Raw genomic sequence first — 23,643 nt, forward strand, 5'->3', positions numbered from 1 at the left:
TAGCTCAGAAGGATGTAAGACTGGTGATCCGCCCCCTCCCGCAGACAGGAATAGCCTCTATTCAAGGCAGATGTGAGGATGTTTTGCCAAGAAAAGTCATTAGCTATGGAGCTGCTAGGACCCCCCGAGAAACTGTGTTAACCCTTTCCCACCCGGACCATGGAGAAACGTATTCCCTCTGTACTACAAGAGGGCTGGGGGCAGAAGTGGCAACAACGGAGGGGTTAAGAGGGGCAGGGCCAGAATGCATGGGGGGGGGCGAGTTCTTAGCCAGTGTGTCCTCATTTCATCCCTGTAGGCGGAGGTAGCAGGAGCCAGCTGTAGAATTCTGCCTCAACCAGGCAGAACAGGAGCAACTCCGGCATGTGGCTGGACAGCTACACCCGGCTGGTGCAACAGACCATCCTGTGCCACCAGTTGGATGTCTGCCTGCTTGCCTGCGCAGGGGGAGTGTCATTGGAGCAGCTGCCTGCTTGGGGCTTGGTCGGCTAATTTTTAAGTTGATAACTTTGTATGGCCCGTGAATGATGTTATAAATATCCAAATGGCCCTTGGTTGAAAAAAGGTTCCCCACCCCTGGCCTAGTTGGTGGTGGAATGTATGCTCCCAGTATTGATTAATGGCTTGTATCTGAGTTGGTTTTGCTGTTCCATTCGACTAGTCAGTTCTAGCTGCTGAGGCCAGGAAATGCAGTAGAAATCAGAAACTGAGGAGATGCTCCATATAGAAGAACTGGGAAGGAACTTGGGAATTGGAGTTCAATTTTGCAGGGGGAAAGTAATTTCTTACAAGCTCCTTACTCATGCCAGAATTTTTCAAGAAAGCTTTTGAAGATACTGAAGGGTTAATGTTTATCAGCTCATTTAGCTGGCTAGTCAAATGGGTGATCTGTGTTGTGTGCAGTATTTTGTTCTGCTTGAGAATGGCTTATTGACGTTTTATTTTGCTGTTCTGTGTATTATGATGTGATTTTAGTGGCCTGCTAGTAAATCAGCTTGGTTCCATATTAGTAGAATGACAGGATAAAAGGTTTATTTGTCCTAAGTCATTTAAAGAACACTGAAGCAGGAATTTACATATCTTAATGCACACAAAATGCTTAGCATGGGACTGGGATTTGGCCTGACCAGAGATGTTTATGGGATTGCTTTATCTAGTGAAAGGACTTCTCTTAGCTAGGGTTCCGCAAATTTTGGCTGGCCAGGCATCATTTCTAGTAACCTCAGTGGCTTGGCCTTCTCTGCTCCCTTTTTTCCAGCTGCCCACTGAGGAGATTTTGCAGCGAGCGTAAAGGGAAATCCTTACAGGAGGCAGCAGACACAGCATGGCTATATCTGTAGCAACCCCTTTGCTCCACTACATACAATGGCATCCATGTTGCATTCCAGTATGGTACCATTTAAAGAGTAGCTAGCTCACTGCCTCTTGTTTTGCTGGCAGCTTGTAAAACTTTGTTCTTTGATGAGAGAATGTACTTGCGGTATTCCTTGCTGGTCACCGTAATTAAGTTTTTGGTCACATTTTTGGTGATTGTATTAGTGGACCCTTGATGCCAGAGCCGCCTGTAGGTTTCTGTTCCTCTTGAAACGGTTGGGAGAGACTATTTTCTTTCAGGCGGATGTGCCTTCTGCAGCTTGCCTGGCACATTCTGTTTACCACATCAAATCATGTTTATTAACAAAATGCTCATATCCTAATGTGATGCATAGTATTGGGCAAAGTGTCACATGCACATCATGCAATTGATCCAGGCTGTTCACTGCTTGCCTGGTATTAACTTGGACTGTGAGCTGTCCTGTGACAGGTCAAGTTCTGTTAATTCAGTGGTGAAAAATCACGCAGAGTCTAATTACATTCATATTCTTGACCACTGACAATCTGGTGTTACATTGTGCCTTTTAATAGTAATAATCCCAAATATGGTAAGGGGAGCTAGTATTAATCCCAGTGGCGATTGCTCTGAGATTTAAAAATATAACTTTTATACTCCTAAACTGTAATAGGTACACTGACCTGCTGAAATACAGATTCTTTTTGCATATGGTAAAAAATGGAATGACACTGCTTGTCTTTCTTTGCTGTAAAAGTTTAATTAGGATGCTGGGTGTCAGTGCTAACAATGCAAATGTGAACTCTGTAATAAGTAATTATACTTGATTTTCTATAATAATGGCTTAGATGTGTGTACGTTGACCCTGCCAGAAAGCCAGTGTTGTAGACAGGTTTACTTGTGTATACTGCTATGGCTAATATAAATATTATATTGTTTCTTTCTGATTAGCTTTTTTGTTTTCTTAGGTCTTCCACAGTTCAAGGTTGTCATAGTTTCACTTTTTTAAAGTCCTGTGCAGGGTTGGTTTTGAAGTGCTCTGTGGTAGGTATAAAGATTGATGTGTCTGCAAGTTATGAAACAATTTATAAAATAGCTAAGAGCCTACTGGGCATATGACATGCTTTTTACATTTATTGTCACAAACCCATACAATACTACCTAATGTTTTGTTACTACTTCTACTGCCAGGGCTTGTCTTGATTTTTAAATAAAACATAAATAACATATTTTCTGTACATCAGACTCCTGAGTAGGGGTGTGCAAAAAAATAATAATAGTATTTTCCAGATTGGGTTTGTTGGACCCAAAAAAATTGGCATGCCCGAATTCCAATACTTATATGGTATTCAGATTTGTTTTTGTTTTTCAGGAATCCAAATTTTGGGGTCTATTTCTGGGTGACTGGGGCATTGTTTTAAAGGTGCAGGCACCAACATTTCTGTTCCCTAACATTAAATATGTGCATATTGTGAGCTGTTTAAAGAGATTCTCTGGTTTGACATTACTTTGGTAGGGTTTGCACTGCCAGAGTGGCACCGGGTTCTGCTCGGCTTGTGCAGGTTGCAATTGGTTCTGCTGGGCTTGCAAGAGTGCACCCACACCTGAAGGTGGAGGGGGCACTTTTGCAAGCCCAACAGAACCAACTGCAATGTACAGAATGCCCAACAGAACCCAGTGCCACTGTGGTAGTGCAAAATCAACAGGGCTAATGTGAATTCAGAAAATCGCAGACAGCAGAACAAATCCAGGAACCGGGGGGTTGGGGGTTGGAAGCCCATGGAAAGGAAGCCCCAAAGCAACTCTGGCAAAAAAAAAAAAAAACCTTTTGAAACTGACAAAGACACTTGAAACTGACAGAAGCAGCGGGGCAAGCCAATAGAGAACCACCACCACCCCCTACGCAAAAACTAAGGATAAAAAAATAAAAAAAGGGCTCGGGAGCCTGCAGACGCTGGCTCCCGATCTTCCTGGTACATCCTGAATATTTCAGGGGCTACTGTCGTGCAAATGAAACTGGGACATAGAGCAGCAGGTCACATATTGCCTTGGAGGATTTCAGTAAGCATTGGTCACTTGCAGTAAAAGTCATCTGATGGGGTGAGGCCAGTGGTTATTCAGGACACATTGGACTCATATATGAGGCTGAGAAACTGTTGAGGAATGCATCTTCTAATAGCTTAATTGGCAATGTCTCTAGTGAACATATACTTTTAGTTATTAGGAGGGTGGTGGTGGTGGTTAAGAGCGGCAGACTCTAATCTGGAGAACTGGGTTCGATTCCCCACTCTGCCACACGAAGTCTGCTGGGTGACCTTGGGCCAGTCACAGTTCTCTCAAAACTCAGCCCATATAGAGGCAGGGAATGGCAAACCACCTCTGAACGTCTCTTGCCTTGAAAACCCTACAGGGTTGCCATAAGTCATCAGTGCCTTGAGGGCACACACACACACACACACACACACACACATGTGATAGTCTGTTTTTGGGATAGATAGTGAATTGGTGTCCTCATTTTTAGTTATGTTTCTCTGGTACCTGTTATTTAAAATGGCCAAAATTCAAAATGATGAAAGATCCTCTTCTAGGAAGGCCAGTTGTGTTCAGATCCAATTCCATATTTGTGCCATTAGCTTTATTTGTTAACCATCAGATAATTCTCTTTCTCTCAGCTATGAAGTCTCTTGTCAAAGACACTACTTTGTTTTGAAAGTGAAAGGAACTTCAATTAGTAGTGAGATTTTTTTTTTTTTACCAGATTCCTAGTATGTTTATGGGTAGTACTATAGCACTTAATATCACCAATTTATTCATGTGAACTTTTGAAGAGATCTGCTTTTCAGTCTTCCAGCTGGGTATTTTGACACATTTTAGGCTGTATGTTTGTTTATATTAATGACATTTTTCAGAGCCATTCACTGTTTTTTACTTCAATTGGATCAGCAGTCTCCAGCCAACTATTTAACGTTCTTATTCTCATTGAAGGATAGTGTTTCGTAACACAGAAGTATGTATTTTAAATTGCAAATTGAAGTAAAATTGCTTATTAAATCCACAGACAACAACTCATTTTTACACCTTTCTTCCTCCTCATCTAGGCAATAATCAGTCAACCCTTACACATAAAGTGCAATTCTTCTTTGAGAACATCAGTCTGAATCTGACTAACTGACATATAGATTTTTTTAGATGAGCACCCTAAAAAGGACAGCGACTGATTTTTCTTTTTTCATATTGCCAAATATGCATGCCCTTATTTTGATATCAATAAATTGTCTCTGCAGGAGATTCCTGCTTTTGGGTACATTATGTCCTAAAGGGTTAAATAACTGGTTAGGTTTATCCCCATCCATTCAAGGAGACTCATCTGTCATGCTATGATTATTTTACTTTTCTGTTCTCTAACATTGAATATGTGCATACTGTGAGCTGTTAAAGAGCGTGCTCAATTCTGGAGCTCTGCTGCTGCTGTTGGGGTTCTTTTTTTAATGGATCTTGCAGTTCTGGAAGGCTTTTTATAAGAAGGTCATAGAAACTTTACAGCAGGTACAGAGAAGAGTGATGACGATGATTAGGGGTTTGGAGACTAAGCCTTACAAAGACAGGCTGCAGGAATTGGGAATGTTCCGCCTGGAGAAGAGGAAGGTTGAGGGGCTAGGATTACTCTTTTAAAGTATTTGAAGGGCTGTCATTTAGAGGAGGATAGGGCATTATTTCAGTTGGTAGCGGAGGGTAGGACTCTTAATAATGGGTTCAATTTACAGGCGGCGGGATATTAGGAAAAACCCAGTAAGGGCAGTTCAGTGGTGGAATCAGTTGCAGTGTTTAAACAGAGATTGGATGCTTTAGGTAATCCTGCATAGTGCAGGGGGTTTGACTGGGTGGTCTTTTGGCCTCTTCCAACTTTTTGGTTCTATAATTTTATGACTGAGGGATCTGGCTAATGTAGCTTCTCCTTTTTGAATACCGAAAGAAAAAAAACAAGGTTGATCTGTCGTTTTTCACCTTGGTTATTGTCTTCTTGGTTTTGGAAATGGTTTGGCCCACGGGTACTTTGGAATCATTATGGGTGTTCTTTTTGTATTGTTTGGAGTTTTTTACATGTATTTGAATGTGGTTGGGACAATTGGAATACGTTCTTGAATGTTTTTGAACAACTTCCAGTTTTAAGTACAACTTCTACCATTGTTACTTTAAAAAATGTTATATTTTGCTTGGCCAATATGAGAGGTAGTGTACGGCAGTCTGATCCAGGGAGACTTTAGATATGAATCATCATTGGTTTCATTGAAACAGATAGCGATTGAAACAGATTTTGACTTTCTGTCATTACTTTTATATATGGGTCTTCTTGTACTTGATACTTCTTTCTGTTTGAGAATGCTAGGGTTGACACATGGTTGGTTATTCATTTAATGCACAGTAATTTATAATCCACTTTGTCAGTATTAGGCCAAATGTAAGTCTGAACAGGGCATCATCTACAGACATAGCTGTATGGCTATCCAGGCTGCTGTGTTGTGTCAATGACTTGATTCTCTCTAAGATAGAACCTGTTCTAAGGTGAAACAGTTCCACCCTCACTTGTGCTCAGTAATTTCAAATGTTAAGTAACGGTGTTGCTTTAGATATAGCACAGATATGGAGCTAGAAAGGTGACATGATTTTTCTGAATTTAACAATATTTTTTTCTTTCACTCTAGGATTCAAGTGTCCTGTTTGTTCCAAGTTTGTATCTTCAGATGAAATGGATTTACATCTTGTGATGTGCTTGACAAAACCGAGGATAACCTACAATGGTAAGAAAGTAAGCTGATTACTTCATGTATTAGGGTAATTAGATTAATACAATGTTAGCTAAGCCTTACAAATCAGATGTTTTTTTACTTGGCAATGCAAATCTGTAACTACCTATGATTACCAGGTGCTGATAAATACCTTTCAGTTGATCCTTTCTGATGACTTCCCCCCCATTCTCTTTTCTTTTCCTAGCCAAATTTCTCCCCCCCATATTTCATTTTTAAGTGCCTCCAGCCACCGACTCAGACCTCCCCCTCAGGAATGGGCTGAAAGTTGTTGTTTTATCCCCCTCAGAAAACCTTGGTGGATCTTTTGTACAGTATTGTAAGCTGCGATGGGCACAGGGTGGAAAACCTTAAGTAAACTGTAATCCGTCCATCCCCTGTGCTGAAGAAATATTTCAAATGGTTAGGCAGCACCATCCAATTTTGAGCCAATATTGTGCTTATTTGCAAGCCAGAATAAATATTTCAAACGCTTGGCACTGGAATAAAATTTTTAGGAGCCCGGGCAAATGGTCACCAGGGATTTTTTCCTGCAGCACTGTATTTGATGCTACATCTGCTGGTTTGTCTCTAAGCATTCGGAATAGCATGAGTAGAACAGTATGCTGTTGAATGTGTACAATTTGAATGAAATGGCCTGTAGTTATCACTTTAGATGTCTGCATTTTCCCTTCAGATAGTAGGGCAAGTATAAGGAAGCAACACTGGAAGAATGGGCACTGCTTCACATCCAAGTTGAGAGAGTTGCTGCTATGATAATTATGATGCTTTGTGCCAGATGATAATCTTGAGTTTGAGGGGTCTAAAATCTGCATTTGGAATGGTGGACCTGGCAAGTGGGTGATCCACAAGGAACTGTATGGAGGGTGGATTTGTCCTGGGGGGGGAGGGGCTTTTTTGTTGCACTGGGTTCTGCAGTCCTGAAAAAAAAATACCACAGCATAAGCACAGCCTTGAGGGAATGAGCTGTTGTCGCTCTGAGGGAGAGGGCATCTTCAAGATGGCTCTCATCACCTCAGAGCAGAAGGAACCTTCACAGTGAGTAGTCCAAGGTTCATTTTTTACCTAGTAAAAGTTGAGTTCTTGTAGGCATTGTGTGTGGGAGTGGGGTGGGATTGCTGTGTGTCATATGTTCTTTATTTGGATAGGAGAGGCTAGGGAGGTCGGGTATGTTGCAGTGTCCTGCTACAGTGAATACTTCCTCCAGATGGCATGAGGGGGAAAAACTCAGAAAGAAGATCCCTTGTGAGTCTGAGGGGAAATGGCAGAGCTGTCTCCTAGTGTCTCCTCTCCTCATCTCAGATGGGGGATAAGGAGAGTAGCTCAGGCGCTTCTTTATGTTATCCATGAAGTGTTGATGGTGGAGATTAGAGAGAGGGAACAGCGGCAGCTTCCTTTTTGTCCAAAATAACATGTTGCTTGCCCTGGTCATGGCAGATCAGATCAACATAAGAAAGGCCATGCTGGATCAGACCAAGGTCCCTCAAGTCCAGCAGTCTGTTCCCACAGTGGCCAACCAGGTGCCTCTAGGAAGCCCACAAACAAGACAACTGCAGCAGCATTATCCTGCCTGTGTTCCAAAGCACCTACTATAATGGGCATGCTCCTTTGATCCTGGAGAGAATAGATATGCATCATGACTAGGTCAACCTCAGTTGATTGTAGCAGGAAGAGATGGGCTGTGCTTCATCATTCCCCTTATGGCAATGTAGTCCTAACCTTAAGTCCAGGGAAGGAACTACTGTTTACTATTTTCTCCTGCATTCAGGGAACAGAACTACTATTTACAGAAAGCTACTATGTCAGCAAGCAAGGTATTCACTACACAATGAAGGCAATTGAAGTTAATATGCATGTTAATATCATTGAGAGTACTAAGATTTGTAGGTCAACACACAGGTGTACAACACAAACAGTTACAGGAGTTAGAATAAACCTTGATTGGGCCATCTCACAAGATCGCCAGTCAAACTGCATACTCTTGCATATTCTTACTCTCATGATTTTAAAAAAGGAACTGCAGGGAAGAAGCTTCAGTATTTTAGTTGCTTCCCGTTCCCCAACCACATTAACTATCCCAGAATTAAGATGATAGATTGAGTCCGTTCACTTATTTTAATGAGACTATTGCTTCATTCTGAGCACACCCACATTCCCCCCCACCCCAATACTTTTAAAGTCTGTTTTAGAACAGTTGAGAGTGGAATTCTGGCAAGCATCCAAAGTGGCTTCAGTTCAGGGTGTTTACTAATCTCAAGGGGGGAAAAAAGAGAAACCCCAACAGATGCCTTTTCAATTTTTATAAAGTTGAGAATCACTGGCAGCAGCAGTAAACTAACACCTGAAAGTTGCTTTTAAAAAAAACAAAAATTGCAAATTTGTGCACATTCATGCAACACAGTGACATAGCAGTTAAAGGTGATGTCTTCATATTTTTCTTCAAAATCACCTGTGCAGCTGCACTATACTTGCCATGATCAAACTACTACAGTAAGAAGGAAAACTAATTTTCCTGATTTTCTTCATTATGGCTTTTGTTTCGTCTGTTCTTCCATTTTGCATGCTTCACGCTCCAGACTCTTTCCATTTATAAAGTCTAATCACAAACCTGAATAAAAATTAAATCTAGCTCAACAACCCTGTTCCTCTGTAGACTAAAACAGTTCTCAACAGAACCTTGGTTTACCCATGAGCCTGTTCCTCTTTCCCTTCTATAGCTCTCTATGAGTCCTTGTGACTACCAAGCTCCCTTTTCAGTTTCTTTATTCTATTTTATGCATGATCATTAAAAATACTAGCCACATGTGGTATTCTAGAGAATACTGCAAAACAGAAAACAGAAGTAGTAAAGAAAATTCAAACCAATGCTCTCATAACACTCAACTACAGTGGCAGAGAGAATAAGCTGAGTTACAGGCTGGCCCGTTTAATGAATTACTTTCTCATGTGAAAGGTTTTTAAAAAGACAGACGTACTGACATTCAAGCCTTGTTAAATTTTCATAAATTTTAATCCCCTTTCCTCTAGACATTAGACGTTTGGTAACGTCCTGGCCACTGAGCGGATAATGAAATAAGCTCAACAGGGCCATGGCATAAAGAAAAGAGAGGTAAATGAAAACACAGGGGAATCCTCAGGCATGCAGAAGAATATTACCTTCCTTTAACCTCCACAATGAGAGGGAACCCCCAAAAGAAGTTTAATAAGGACTATGCATGAACACAGCTCTGATACTGCCATGGAAGCGAGACAGCATGAGAGGAAACTGCAGGAGCAGCATTTCCCAATCTGTGGGTTGCAAAGCCTGTGGAAGTGGGTCCCAGGCTTTTGTGGTGTTATTGATTTGTGCGTGGTTTTTTAAAGTGGATCACCATACCAAGTAAATTTGACTTGCGCATCATCATACCAAAACAGTTCATAGAATCATAGAGTTGGAAGGGACCAACAGGGTCATCAAGTCCAACCCCCTACACAAAGCAGGAAATTCACAACTACCTCCCCCCCACACCCCTAGTGACCAGAAGATAACCAAGATGCCCTCTTGGGAACTGCTGTTCGAGAGTCCCTTATGTTACTGGCCTGTGTCAGCGTAACTCAGGCATTTTGTTCCCTGGTCCATTCCCTGCAGGGTAGTAAAACAATACCTTCTGTTAGAACTGTCCCCAGCCACAAGCTTGCACACTTTGCTATTTGGATTGGTCTGAGTAAAACATTTTACTGTATCTGCATGGCATCCTACATGTACACTTATTCAGACATTTTATTTGAACAGGTTACTCAGGTACTTGAACCACTAGAAATCCTATCCCTACAAATGCTAATGAGATACTGATCAGTCGTTCACAAAAAGCGGTTAAATACCATTCAGACAACAATTACAGAGCGGACTGTTTGTGTAAACTTTTGCTGCGTAATACATATTGGCAGGCAAGTCCTGAGATACTTATAGCACATGTTCTGTTCCTGATAGCAAATGCACAATGATTACCTTCTCCATCATGTGATAGGAACTACCTGAAACATCCTATACTTAATCAGTCACTAGCTCGAGAGGTCACTCAGAGGTTGTCATAAATTGTGTCCACAACTGCTGCAGTCTTATCACTTCTGGGAGTTGTACTTTAGGGCAGACACTGAGTCATTGTATTTATGCAGCAGTTTACCTTTAATAGTCCATAAGTGTCTCATAAGAGAACAGTAATTTATAGATTAGTTCTGTGGTACACCAGTAAGATGGGCTTCTTTCAAAGAGTGCTTTCAAGCGTGTATTTCATAAATGTGCAGTTCTAAAAGATTAATTGCTCAATCTGTAACTTCTTAATCTTCTGTAATGTGTATTTTGTTTAGAAAGCATTCCTCCAGCAGCTCAGAGACAAACACAAATTGATTCTGTATGGAATTGCTCCAAACGAAGTGGTGTTGACTAAAGAGAAATGAGACACCTAATTACTGCTAGAGGTTGAAGCGTTGTGAGTCTCCACAATGGCTGAAATTCTTCTGACGTTTGGCTGCTATGTTGTCAAGGCAGGACTTTTTTGTAAGCACTGCCTGATGTTTGAATTAATCTCAGAGTGCAGTGATTCACGGGGTGTTGTGCCAAAAATTTGGAGTAACTCACACACCAGGATACTTTGTTCTGACACTTTGTCCTAGAACTCAGTTGTTGACTGATTTATGCATCAGCTTTAGAGCTGTGTGATCCTGTAGTTCTAATATCATAGATGTTTCTGTAACCATGAGTTTTGGAATTGTACAGCCATCTCCGATTAGATGGATCATAAATGGGTTTGCAAGAAAGGCAAAGCAGGATCTCAACTTTTGTTGGTCTTCACACCTGGCCAGAAAATCCTGAAGCAGTCCTAGCAATTTAAATCTGCCTTCTTCAGATTTTGTATTCTTTCATTTCAGGAGACAGTTACTTTATTCTTGGGAAAAGTAGGTGCTTCAGGATATCTGTGAAAACATCAAAATCCTCATCCATTCTTCATCTTCCATGTAGGAGTGCTACTTTTTCTTTAAGGAAACTGACGGACTTTAGTAATTCCACAGTCTTGTTTTAGATTGCTAGCTGACAATCATCTCACAACACAGTAAAATAGAGATTGGTAGGTTTGTCTTCCAGATGTAGCTCTTCAATGAAATTTCTGAACTGATGAGGAATCTTTCCATTGAAGCATATGAAATTGACAACTGCCAGGACTGTTTTCAAGTTGTTTTCTTTCTTGAAGCATTTGATGGATGATCAGTGAATAGGAAGAAATTTGGGATTACTTTTCAGAACTGTGAAAAGACATACCTTTCTTCCTGTCATTACGGGTGCTCCATGTGTTGTAACACCTAAAAATTTATCCAATGGAACATTGGCACCTATCAGTACTTCGTTATGTGCTTTCTTTATATCAGTACTATGGGTTTTGGGTACCACTGGAGTCCACTCTTTCTTTATAAAATTATATCTGCTGAAATGTGGCAACAGAGTGCCAGTTTATCTTGCATATGGACTCTGCAAGAAATAGGGCTGAGTGCCTGACAATTCTTCAGATCATTTTGCATCTTATTTGCAACATCTGCACTTATCTGGAAGATGCCTTATAACTACAATTAGTTTTAGTTATTAAAATTCTGCATAGTTTTAATTGCTTGCTTTGTCATTAAGTGATGCATTACAGATAAAGCACAAGGGGTTGCCTCCTTTTAGCAGGGAATGCAAGATCTTCCCTGCATTCTGTGTTAAAAATTTGGTTTTCGTCATCACGCTTACGTTCCTTAAAACTTGATGACATGCGTTCAGAGGAGCCATACATGAACAAAAGATAAAATTAGATGTGGGATTAGATTGCACAGGATGTGGTCTAGCGTCAGACTAGAAAGGGTAGTGAAACATCTAACTCTGCATACTGAAAATTCTAAAACAAAGTCCTCTTTGGGTACAACAAACAACCTTTATCAGTTTTTGCAATGCTAGCAAGAAAACAGTTGCATTTTAAACATTACTTTTACAGCTGTCAACACTACAAACCTTATAAACAATATAAATAAGAGAACCTTTTAAAATGGTCAACAGCGTACATTTACTTGGAATGAATTATCACTGTGTTTGAGCTTCTTCTGAACTAAGTGTTCTTGGCATTGCATACCAAATGCCCTAGCAATCTTGCAGGCCACTGCCCCCCCCCCCACTGTCCCAGTATCCTGCAGAAAATGGGTGGCGTGGAAAGCCTATTAGAGGTGCAGTTCCGCCCCCCCCTTTTCTGGTCAAATACATTGTCAAAGGAAAGAGGCCTTACAGGTACAGATTACCCCCCCTTTCTCTCGGTGAGGCCTGCAGTGCTTGGGTGGGGAGAAAGGGAGGGGAATGGCCCTGTAGCCTGCCCTTAACCTTGGCAGGCTATCAGTCCATTACCCTCCCCTGGCAGGTAGCCAAGGGTATCCATGGCCGCAGGAAGGACAATGCAAGAGCAATACATTAATGGTTCTTTGTCTTCCCTGTCCTGTTAGCCACCTCTCTTTCCTCTGGTTTGGGATTGTGTTTGTGACTTGTGCCAGTGTGGTGTAGTGGTTAAGAGCGGTGGTTGAGCGGTGGACTCTGATCTGGAGAACCGGGTTTGATCCCCCACACCTCCACTTTAGCAGTGGATGCTAATCTGGTGAACTGGATTTGTTTCCCCACATGAGGCCAGCTGGGTGACCTTGGGCTGGTCACAGCTGTGTTAAAGCTCTCTCAGCCCCACCTACCTCACAGGGTATCTGTTGTGGGGAGGGGAAGGTAAGGTGACTGTAATCTGGTTTGATTCTTCCTTAAGTGGTAGAGAAAGTCGGCATATAAAAACAAACTCTTCTTCTTTTTGGTTGAGCACTCTTTGCTCTTCACACCTCTTCAGCACCCTTGGCAGCTGGATAACTTTCTGTCCTCTCTTTCTGTGTTTTCCAACCCCCTTGGACAACTGCTTGTCTCCCTTAGCTATGCCATTCACACTTCTCCTCCCCTCTCTTCTTTCTCTTGCAAGCTGTCCTCTCTGTTCTCTTGCAAGCTTCATATGCCTCTTCAAAAGATCCTCTTTTGCTGCCAGTGATGCCTGCAGGCTGCAGCCCAAGAAAGTTGAAATGGCAGGGATTGCAGAGAGACCCAAAGTGTTTGTTCAGCTGTGTTGGCTCAGTTGTACCGTCTAAGAACCGCATGTGGTTTCCAAACCACGATTTGACAGCTCCTGATATCGTGACGTAGTTGCAGGACTTTGAACTGATATATGTTTTTTACCTTCGAAAAGTTTACATAGCTTTCTTAGTTGGGTGCATTCTGCTGAGGAATTGATTATGAAATGACAGGGTGAAATATGGCACTGGCTCTCCATAATAATACTAGAATGCTTGTCTAAACAGCCTTTGTTACAAGGTAGTTAAGTAGAGTAATCCCCTATTGTAGGATGGTGTGCTGATTTCACCAAACTAAGGCAAAGCAAAATATTGAAAAAAAACTGTAGGCTGGCTACTCTTTATCAGTTGGCATTCATCAAAGAAATAACTTCAAATGAAGATTCCAGCATGACATTAATGGATTAGAATTTATTGGCAAGTTTAATCCTATTTGTTACTCCAGAACTTGATAAAGACCATGTTTCCCTCTCCTGCTACAGATGTAAAGTTAGCATAGCAAAGCACAGAAGATTGCTTTTTTCCTCTGATTACTGCTGTTGCAAATGGTCACTATGCTTATCTTGTAAATGTTTAAGCTTTACATAGAGATATTGGACAGTTCCTCTTGTGTACACATAGTATTTGATTTACCACTATAAGTACACACACACACACACACAGGGCTAACTGAGGATAACATTTCATATATGTCTGATAGTCGACCTCAAGGTCCTTTAAGGGACCAAAATCTTTTTTGTACGTGGTGTGCAACTCACACTGCTTAAACTGCTTGTGCTGGGGTTTCCAAAGTAAGAACCTGGATGTTAACGTCTATCTTCATTACTTTGAAGCCAGGACTAAAATTCAGCGAGTGCTGTTTAATGATGAGCAATCAAGCTTAAATTCCAGGTAGGACATTGAAACTCACAAAGTGGTCCTTAGGATGTCATTCCTCAGCTTGATCTCCTTCTAAAGGAGGTTGTGAGAGTGTAGTTAGTTACCATTATATTGTGATCTGGATTTGGGGGAGGAGAACAACACAGGTAAGAAATCTAAAGATCAAACTAGCCACTTCAGCCATCCAGTCTTAAAGTACCTGGCAGTAAGAGGGAAATTCAAGGCTTGTCCACATAGGATCGACTTGTGCTCTTGGTTTGGTGTTTTCGTGGACACCTTTAAACAAGGAAAGTGAGAAAAACTGGTACTTTTGCAGACAGGATCATTATATGCAGATTATATGCAAACAGCGTAGTTGGATACATGCGGGACTCGGGTTGCTCATCCTCGTGATTCAGGCTGAAGAGTCTTATTGGAACTCTTAACAAATCTAGTTATTTGGATCAAAAACAAAAGTGAACTTTGTGGAACCTTAAGGGCTAACAGGTTTATTGTAACATAAGCTGTCACTGGCTAGAGTGCAGTGTGTGTGTGATGAAGTAGGCCCTAGCCCATGAAGAAGAAGAGTTGATTTTTATATGCTGACTTTCTCTACCACTTAAGGAAGAATCAAACCGGCTTACAATCGCCTTCCCCTCCCCTCCCCACAACAGACACCCTGTAAGGTAGGTGGGGCTGAGAGAGCTAAGAGAACAGTGACTAGCCCAAGGTCACCCAGCTGGCTTCATGTGTAGGAGTGGCGAAACCAATCCAGTTCACCAGATTAGCGTCCGCCGCTCATGTGGAGGAGTGGGGAATCAAATCCGGTTCTCCAGATCAGAGTCCACCACTCCAAACCACTGCTCTTATCCACTACACCACGCTGGCACATGCTGTAATAAATCTGTTAGTCCTTCAGGTGCCTTAGGATTTTGTGTGTGTGTGTGTGTGTGTGTGTGTGTTTGCTGCAGCTTACTATCAAAGCTACCATACAGGACTTGTTTAGTCCAGTCCAGTAATACAGTTCCTTCAGACTGTCTCATATTCCACTCTGCATAACTGGTCCCACTCCTCTCAGTCCAGTAAGAAACAAACACAAAGAGTGGAGGTTGCTTCTCAAACATCATTGTTATTTCCGCCCCCCCCCATAGTTTCCCAGATGTCATCTGCCTTAGGAGGAAGCAGGGTGCCCTTTATTGCAGGAGGCCTAGCAACAAGCTTTTAGCTGGAGAGAACTCTGGGAGCAGTGTGGAATGGCAAGCATTTACTACACAGAACCAGCATTTATCTGACGTTAAAATGAAGAAATGCACATTGCGGGAGGCCATGTTGTTTGTGGGAAAGAAATCCAGAATCAAAAGTGCAGGGGTGTCAAACATAAGGCCCATGGGCCACATCTGGCCCTTGAGAGCTCCTATCCAGCCAGCAAGGCATCCACCACCATCCCTCTCTTTATCTGGGCTGCCGAGGCATGGCCCAGCCCAGCCAAGTGGCACTGATGACATATCCGACCCTCGTAACAATTGAGTTTGTCGTGCATTAACTTTTATGAGTACTAACTAAAATGTCGCACAGCAATTTTTCAGATTCCCCAGAACTCTTCAAGATAGTGTAAACTTCACTGTAAACACTTTAAAAAGAAGGGAGGGGAAGAGAAACAAGCAGTAATTGGGATCTGTCTCCAGCACTAATTGAGATACTGAGGCCATTTATGCATGGGAGTTTTACCTGAGGTTCGTTGCTCCCTGGACCCACACATTCCTGTTGGGAGTCTATGCACCAGCAGTCTCCAAGCTCAAATCAAGTCCCGACCCTTTAAATGCTGCTTTGTAATTGGCTTACTTTGCAGTGCTCACTGTGAGAGAAAATCCCTCCCAGAACCCAATTGCCACATAAAAATGCATTTTAAGAACGAAAAACGGAGCAACCTGAAAGGAAGGGGCGGGGGAGAAATCCAAGCCTCTGGTTTAAAAAGCCTTTCTTCTGCTCAGAAAGAGTTCCCAGGAAGCATTTAAAACCCCACCTTTTTACACGCTGCTTTGTGATTGGCTGTGAGAGAAACCCAGCTTCTGTGTCCAGTGCTTTGCCTTCTGCACAGAGATTTCAGTCGGGTTGAGCTCAGGGGAGAGGGAAGAGTCGGGTTAACAGAGGAATGGGAAGACCTGGACATTGCAAGGGCTGGCAGCAACGTCATTTCTAATGGACGGAGAACTCATACAGAACTCCAAGGAACAACCGAGTCAGACGGGGCGAATGTGAGTCTAAGTACCCATGCATAAATGACCTTAGGTTCCTTGTATGGCTGAAAAGTAAACTGTTGCATCAAAACATGAGATTGATTTTAAATGACATATTGGCATCCCTTTATTTTTTTACATATTAGCATCTGTATTTTATGCTGAATTGGCCATTTTAAGTTTATTAGTGCTTTTGGAAGTTGTGGTATAAATCATGTTATACATTTGACTGCTGTTGGTGATTTTAGTTGTTTTTATTATTATTTTTAATGGCTGTTGCATTTAAGATGTTGTCAGCTACCTGGGGCAGCATTATTCCAAAGAGGCAGCCAGTGCCCTTTTAAACCATTTGACACCATAATTGCTTTTCTTCTGGGTTGTGATGGGAAAGTAGCGCTGTGCAGCTGCTGCCTTTTCTCCCTCGCATAATATATGTTGCCATCTGTTCCCTGCTGTGACACTTCCTCCCCACCCGCACAGTGTACTGGATAGAACGTTAGGCCATGAGCAAAGGTGTTTCCCCATCAAATAAAGCCTCAGCATCTGCATCTGTTCCCCTGTCACAGGTATACATGTCGGCCGTGCTGCCTGTGGATGCTGCTTTTGAACAGTTATTACCGAATGAATGGGCGGAACCGATTTGATCCCTTAAAATTAATCAGCCAACTTGCGGGCTGTGGCCATTCTCATTAGATGAGCAATGTGTATTCTCTGTACCAGCCGCACCTCTATCCTGGGACACTGCTCTAACCCCTAAAAAGAGAAATCCAAATCGACCCAAAGTTCCATATATTATATTTTTACATTAAAAACTCATAGCCTGCTTTTCAACATTAAAAAGTTAGAAAATGCTCTGAATATGAGATTCTGAAGCTTCAGTGTTTACCGTATATACTCGCGTATAAGCCGAGTTTTTCAGCCCAAAAAAAGGGCTGAAAAAGCCGGCCTCGGCTTATACGCGGGTCAATACGGTAGAGGGGGGAGGGGGGAACTTACCGCCGTCACCGCCGCCATCGCCGCCAGGCCCGCGCACCTTTCCCCGGCCGGCAGCAGCCTTCCAGGGCCGGAGAGAGGCCCCTCCAGGCCGCGCCTGCGCCGCTGCCACGCCCGGGCCGCTCCCAGCGGCCGGCAGCAGCCTTCCTGGGCCGGAGAGAGGCCCCTCCAGGCCTCTCCAGGCCGCGCCTCCGCCGCTGCCGCGCCCGGGCCGCTCCCAGCAGCCGGCAGCAGCCTTCCAGGGCCAGAGAGAGGCCCCTCCAGGCCCCTCCAGGCCGCGCCTCCGCCGCTGCCGCGCCCGGGCCGCTCCCAGCGGCCAGCAGCAGCCTTCCAGGGCCGGAGAGAGGCCCCTCCAGGCCGCGCCTCCGCCGCTGCCGCGCCCGGGCCGCTCCCAGCGGCCGGCAGCAGCCTTCCAGGGCCGGAGAGAGGCCCCTCCAGGCCGCGCCTCCGCCGCTGCCGCGCCCGGGCCGCTCCCAGCGGCCGGCAGCAGCCTTCCAGGGCCGGAGAGAGGCCCCTCCAGGCCCCTCCAGGCCGCGCTGCCGCCACTCCCTGCAGCCGGCAGCAGCCTGGGGGGGCCTCCTGCAGGCACAGGAAGGCCGCTCCGCCGCCGCCGCCGATTCGCCGCGTCTCCCGGTGAGTAGGGGGTTCAGGGGATCTTCCCCCTCCCCCCCTTGGATGGCACTGGGGTTGGGGTGGGTTGGGCGGGCCCGGGAGGCCGGCGGGAGGGCGACCTGGGGCAGGGGCGACATCATCCCTGCGCTCTAAAATGGCGGCCGCCATTTTAGAGCGCAGCTTTACCAGAAAAGGGAATTTCTTATTGACCCTCGGCTTATACGCGGGTCAATAAGAAATTCCCTTTTCTGGCCTCAAGTTTGGGGGGGTCGGCTTATACTCGGGTCGGCTTATACCCGAGTATATACGGTACCCTTAAGTTACTGGTAGCACACTTTTATTTTGCTTGAGCCTTATTCGAAATAATAACCTGTACCTTCCCTAATCAAGACATACTAGTTGCAGTATATCTTACAGATGCCAGTCTCACTTCTGGCAGACTTTCTGACCCAGATGGAAGAACAGGGATCACAATCTTAAGGTCTGAAAACTTCAGACTACTCAGGCTTTTGTGATGAGCTACTATATATTTAACCCCCCAAAAGGGATCCAGTAAAGATTCAGCAGTGACATCAAACCTACTCTTCTTGAGACTGGCTGACCACCCCCCCAACCACCACCTCATGTAAGTGGTACATGTCTAGTTCATATGCATGTTTGACTTCCAGCAATGACAAAGTGCGATTCGAATCTCTTCCTTAAAGATTTTGTAGACTTTTGCCAACCACAATAGGTTGGGAGGGGCAGATTCGTTAGCCTTCTTCAGTACAGTCATTGTACTTACTTTACCAAAGGCAGGAAAGACTTGTGAAACAGACTTTTTTAGTTTTTGCTCTGCAATGGCCAGAGCTTTTCTGGTAAAAGCACTAGCGAGGTGCCTAGAACTTCTTGCCATATGTTAGGCTCCATATGTTAGGTAGGTTTGATTTTAATTTGTAAAACTAAAGCAATACAGCCCTGACCTGGATAGCCCCAGGCTAGCCTGACCTCGTCAGATCTCAGAAGCTAAGTAGGGTGGGCCCCGGTTAGTATTTGGATGGGAGACCACCAAAGAGTACCAGGGAGGCAGGCAATGGCAAACTACCTTGAAAACCCTATGGGGTTGCCATAAGTCAGCTGTGACTTGACCGCACCCCCCCAAAAGCAATGCAAGAACATACTCTGATATTGGAGCCTTTTTCCATTTTTTCCCATAGTTGTAAAAAAAAACCAGGGAGGCCTATAGGGCTATACTATATAAATGCAAAAAGATTGTACATGAATTTACTCACTACCTTTTTGGAACTGCTTTTGCATGTGACAGAACTATAGTTTGAGGACTTTAAAGACTTATTCTGGCCTGTTACATAAATGCAAGAAAGGCAAAGTTGGGGATGAAAGCAGCCAACGTATTAGTCATTAAAATAAATGAAGGTTTACATTTAAGGGCATTGTTATGTGCCAGTACAAATTAGAAGTGTTTTCATTGGCCAGGATATAGCATTTAATGCTCTGTTGCATCTGTATTATTGCTGATGTAAAACTATTATCACTCTTGATTTTCTAGGCAAGTGTACATTTGTGTTCCTTTTGTGTTCTTCTGCTATCATTGTGGGCTCAAGAACAAAAAAAAGTATTCAGGTAATATGCCTGATCTTTATTTTGTCAACTTGTAGTGCTTGTCTCTCCCTCTCCCCTACCCAACAATCTCCTCCCCCGCTTTATGCCGAAAGAGATTGCTTTGTGTTTAATGCTTGGCCTGAATGGGAGCTATTCCTGTTATGAAGTAGAGAATGGAATCTTGTTGGATGCTTTCACCGAATCAGTAGTGAAGATAGACTTTTGTTTTTGCTGTTTGCTTTGTTTGTGCCTCCCTGTCATATAAAAAGTATAGGCACTTGCTTAGAGAAGCTAATTTTGGCTGTTACCGCACTAGGTATTCCCAGTGATGTATCAAGAGTTTGGAAATGTTATAAAAAATACTGTTTGCACTTTCAATGTGTTCCCACCGATGTATTAAGAGTTTGAATCCGTTATAAAAAATACTGTTTGCACTTTGTTTGGCCCCTTTAGCTGTGAAGACGTCTTCCAACCATTTTTTAGCCGTGGCATCCAAAAACCCTTTTAAAGTGATGTTTTTTATAACATTTCCAAACTCTTGATACATCGCTGGGAATACCTAGTGCGGTAACAGCCTCTGTTTTGCATTTTGGCTGCATGGAAGTTGATGCTTCTAGACTTGTTCTGTCTGCAAAAGCACACAGTGTATTGAATTATTCAGAATTGACTCACTGAGAATGCAAACAGCTTTTGATTGATGGCCGCTAAGTAGATCTGTCCTCCAGTACCAAAAACATCATGTGTCAGACTACTAAATAACTTTTTCTGTTTTAATATTCCCAACTATTAGAATTAGAACAGAATGAGCAGAGAGATATGGGCCATTTCAGATTGTAAAGTTTTCATCTCTTGTTTTCTGTATTCATCCAGCGAAAATGTGGAAAAACTTGTAGTTGACTCCATCCAAAAGTTTCTGGCCTTCCGAAATAGTAGGTGGAATGTATCTCTTGAGCAGCATCAGTAAGAATATTGGCTGTTTCTCATGAGGCATTAATAGTAACCTGGAATCTTACTACCTTGTACTTTATTCAGTCCTTTAGTTTTTTTAAGGCTCAGGTCCATCCCCTAGGTGGCAGGATGGGGCTGCAAGGAAGTCACATGACATCAGCGTGGTATAGTGGTTAACAGCGGTGGTTTGGAGCGGTGGACTCTGATCTGGAGAACCAGGTTTGATTCCCCACTTCTCCACCTGAGCTGCAGAGGCTAATCTGGTGGACTGGATTTGTTTCCCCACTCCTACTCACGAAGCCAGCTGGGTGACCTTGGGCAAGTTACAGCTCTCTTAGAGCTGTCTCAGCCCCACCTACCTCACAGGGTGTCTTTTGTGGGGAGGGGAAGGGAAGGTGGTTGTAAGCGGGTTTGAGTCTCCCTTAAGTGGTAGAGAAAGATGGCATATAAAAACCAACTCTTCTTCTTCTTCTCTGAGGCTCGGGCATCTTGTAGCGCTGGGTTATTGTCCACGCCCTATCTGGGGAGGCAGGACCAAACTGATTTCTTGCTGCCCCCTATCGGGACACTAACCCGCTGAACCTCAGTCTTTTGTCCTGCCTAGTGGGGAGAGCAGTGATTTTCACAGCTCTGGGAGTTAGGCTTAGGCTTTAGAGGTGTTTTTGTGTCTTTTCCCTTGATCCTTCCTCAACCTTCCTTCCAATAAGCAGGTCCCGGCCTATGTCAAAAAACACTATAGCCTGGCTCCTCACGCCATGCAGATGTTAAAGGTTCATGTAGTGGACGCTCCCGTGGCTGACCTTCAGACCCCTGGGTTGATTCCCGAGGATGGGGTGGGATCCATCCGTGACCAATTGGACAGGAAGACTGACCATTTGGCAAGAAAGGCTCACGAGGCTTCGGCCCTAGCCATCCAGGCTAGCGCCACTACCTCCATTTTTGCGAGGGCTTCCTATTTATGGGTCAAAAAACTTCTACAGTTGGTACCGGCTGATAACCGCAGGGTAGTTGGGGGCCTGGAAAGAGTGCTTAGCGCCATCACTCTTATGGCGGACGCTTCCCTGGACACAATGTCCTTCACGGCTAGGGCCATGGCTTCTACCACATCCATTAGAAGGGCCCTGTGGCTAAGGGCCTGGCCGGCCGACTTCAAATCTAAAACCATTCTCATGTCCTACCCCATTAAAGGGGGCCGGCTTTTCGGAGAAAAAATGGACGGGATTTTGATTGAGACTAGGGATAAGAAACACGTCCTCCCTAGACAACTTCGGAAGGAGAATAGATCCTCTTCTTACCCGTCCTTTCGTTCATCCAAGGTATCTCTCAGATACCGGGCAGACTACAGAAAGGGTTCCTGGAACCAGAGTAACTCATGGAACCAGAGTAGATCCTTTCGGAAAGGGGGGAAGTTCCAGAGACAAGGCCAGACTAGGTCTGACAAAGGGGATAAGTTCCCCAAAAACAACAATTCACAATGACTCCTCACTGCTGGCAGTGGGGGGGAGACTTCAGGCTTTCAGTCACATATGGGCCAGATCCAACCCAGATTCGTGGGTATCCCAAATAATTTCTCAGGGATATCTCCTGGAGTTTTCTTCCCTACCTCGGGATTGTTTCCTTTCTTCCCCCTTACCCTTAAAGAAAGAGAAGAGGGCCAGAACCGCCACAGCAATTCAACACCTTTTGCACATAGGAGCCGTGGAGAAGGTCCCCAACCCGGAGAAGGGGTTGGGAGTCTACTCCATCTTCTTCACGGTTCCGAAGAAAAATGGGGATTGGAGGGCTATCCTCAACTTAAAGTACGCGAACAGGAGAATGAGGCGCAAACATTTCCGGGTGGAAACGTTAAGATCCATCATAGAGTCCCTCCAGCCTCAGACCTTCATGACGGCGGTGGATTTGACGGAGGCCTACCTCCACGTCCTTATCCATCCCGACCACAGGAGGTTCCTCCGGTTCGCCCATGGCATCCACCATTATCAATTCAGGGCCCTCCCCTTTGGGTTAGCTTCTGCCCCTCAGGTATTCACGAAGACCCTGGTGACTGTTATGGCCACCCTCAGACAGGAGTCTATCCAGGTACATCCGTACCTGGACGACATCCTGATCTGTGCTCAGCCCAGGGAACAATCCCACACTCATACCAACAGAGTGGTGCAGATCCTTCAAGACCATGGGTATTTAGTGAACTTCGAGAAAAGTTCCCTCAGCCCCTCACAATCTCTGGTACATCTGGGAGTGCGGATAGACTCTCGGAAAAACACTGTATCCCTGTCCCGAGAGAGAGTAGAGAAAATTGTCAGTCGGGCAGCTTCGGCCGCCAGCTCCAAATCAGCCAGGCTAATGTCCCTAGCGAAGCTTTTAGGGCACATGATTTCATGCATAGCAGTGGTGCCATGGGCCAGGTTCCACTCCAGACAATTACAGTGGCTCCTTCGCTCGTACCAGGGGGACATTGGGATGAAGAGGGACAGAATCATCCTTACCATTCAAGGTCTGCAAAAGCCTGCGATGGTGGGGATCCAGGGAGAATTTATCCAAACCCACGCAGTACCTGCACGAGGATCCCCTCCAGATCTTTACGGACGCCAGTCTGGAGGGGTGGGGAGCCACCCTCAATGGACAGATTGCCCAGGGACGCTGGTCTGCTCAGGAGTCGACCCAACACATCAACGTGCTGGAGCTAAGAGCTGTGAGGTTGGCCCTGCTATTCTTCTCAGCGGACATTTGCAATCACCACGTCCTGGTCAGGACAGACAATACAACTACCAAGGCCCACCTGAACAAACAGGGGGGCACAAGGTCAACGGCGTTACATCAGGAAGCAGTCAAACTGTTCTGGTGGGCCTAGTTCAAGGTTCTGTCAATCCGAGCGGGATGCATAAAGGGCACTCTCAATGTGGAAGCCGACTGGCTGAGCAGGCAGCAAGTAAACGAAGGAGAGTGGTCCTTAGACCAGGACTCCTTTCGTCTCATCACTCAAGAATTTGGTCTTCCAGAGGTCGATTTGTTCACCTCGTCAGACAATTCCAAACTTCCAAGGTTTTTCTTGAGATATTTCCACCCAGACGCAGAGAGAATCGATGCTCTTCTCAGTCCTTGGCCAAAG

General features: G+C 44.3%; 1 protein-coding gene across 2 annotated transcripts in view; it reads left to right on the forward strand.

The window, feature by feature from the left end:
- ZNRF2 (zinc and ring finger 2) overlaps window positions 1–23,643 on the forward strand; it is a 71,629-nt gene that overhangs the window by 32,214 nt on the left and 15,772 nt on the right. For both annotated transcript variants that reach the window (XM_056857815.1, XM_056857816.1), the window contains exon 2: window positions 6,034–6,129. In XM_056857815.1, the coding sequence (XP_056713793.1) occupies window positions 6,034–6,129 (96 nt within the window). The remainder of the gene's footprint in view (window positions 1–6,033; window positions 6,130–23,643) is intronic.

This window comes from Euleptes europaea, chromosome 11 (genome assembly GCF_029931775.1).
Source record: "Euleptes europaea isolate rEulEur1 chromosome 11, rEulEur1.hap1, whole genome shotgun sequence".
In the NCBI taxonomy this organism is placed as follows: domain Eukaryota; kingdom Metazoa; phylum Chordata; class Lepidosauria; order Squamata; family Sphaerodactylidae; genus Euleptes; species Euleptes europaea.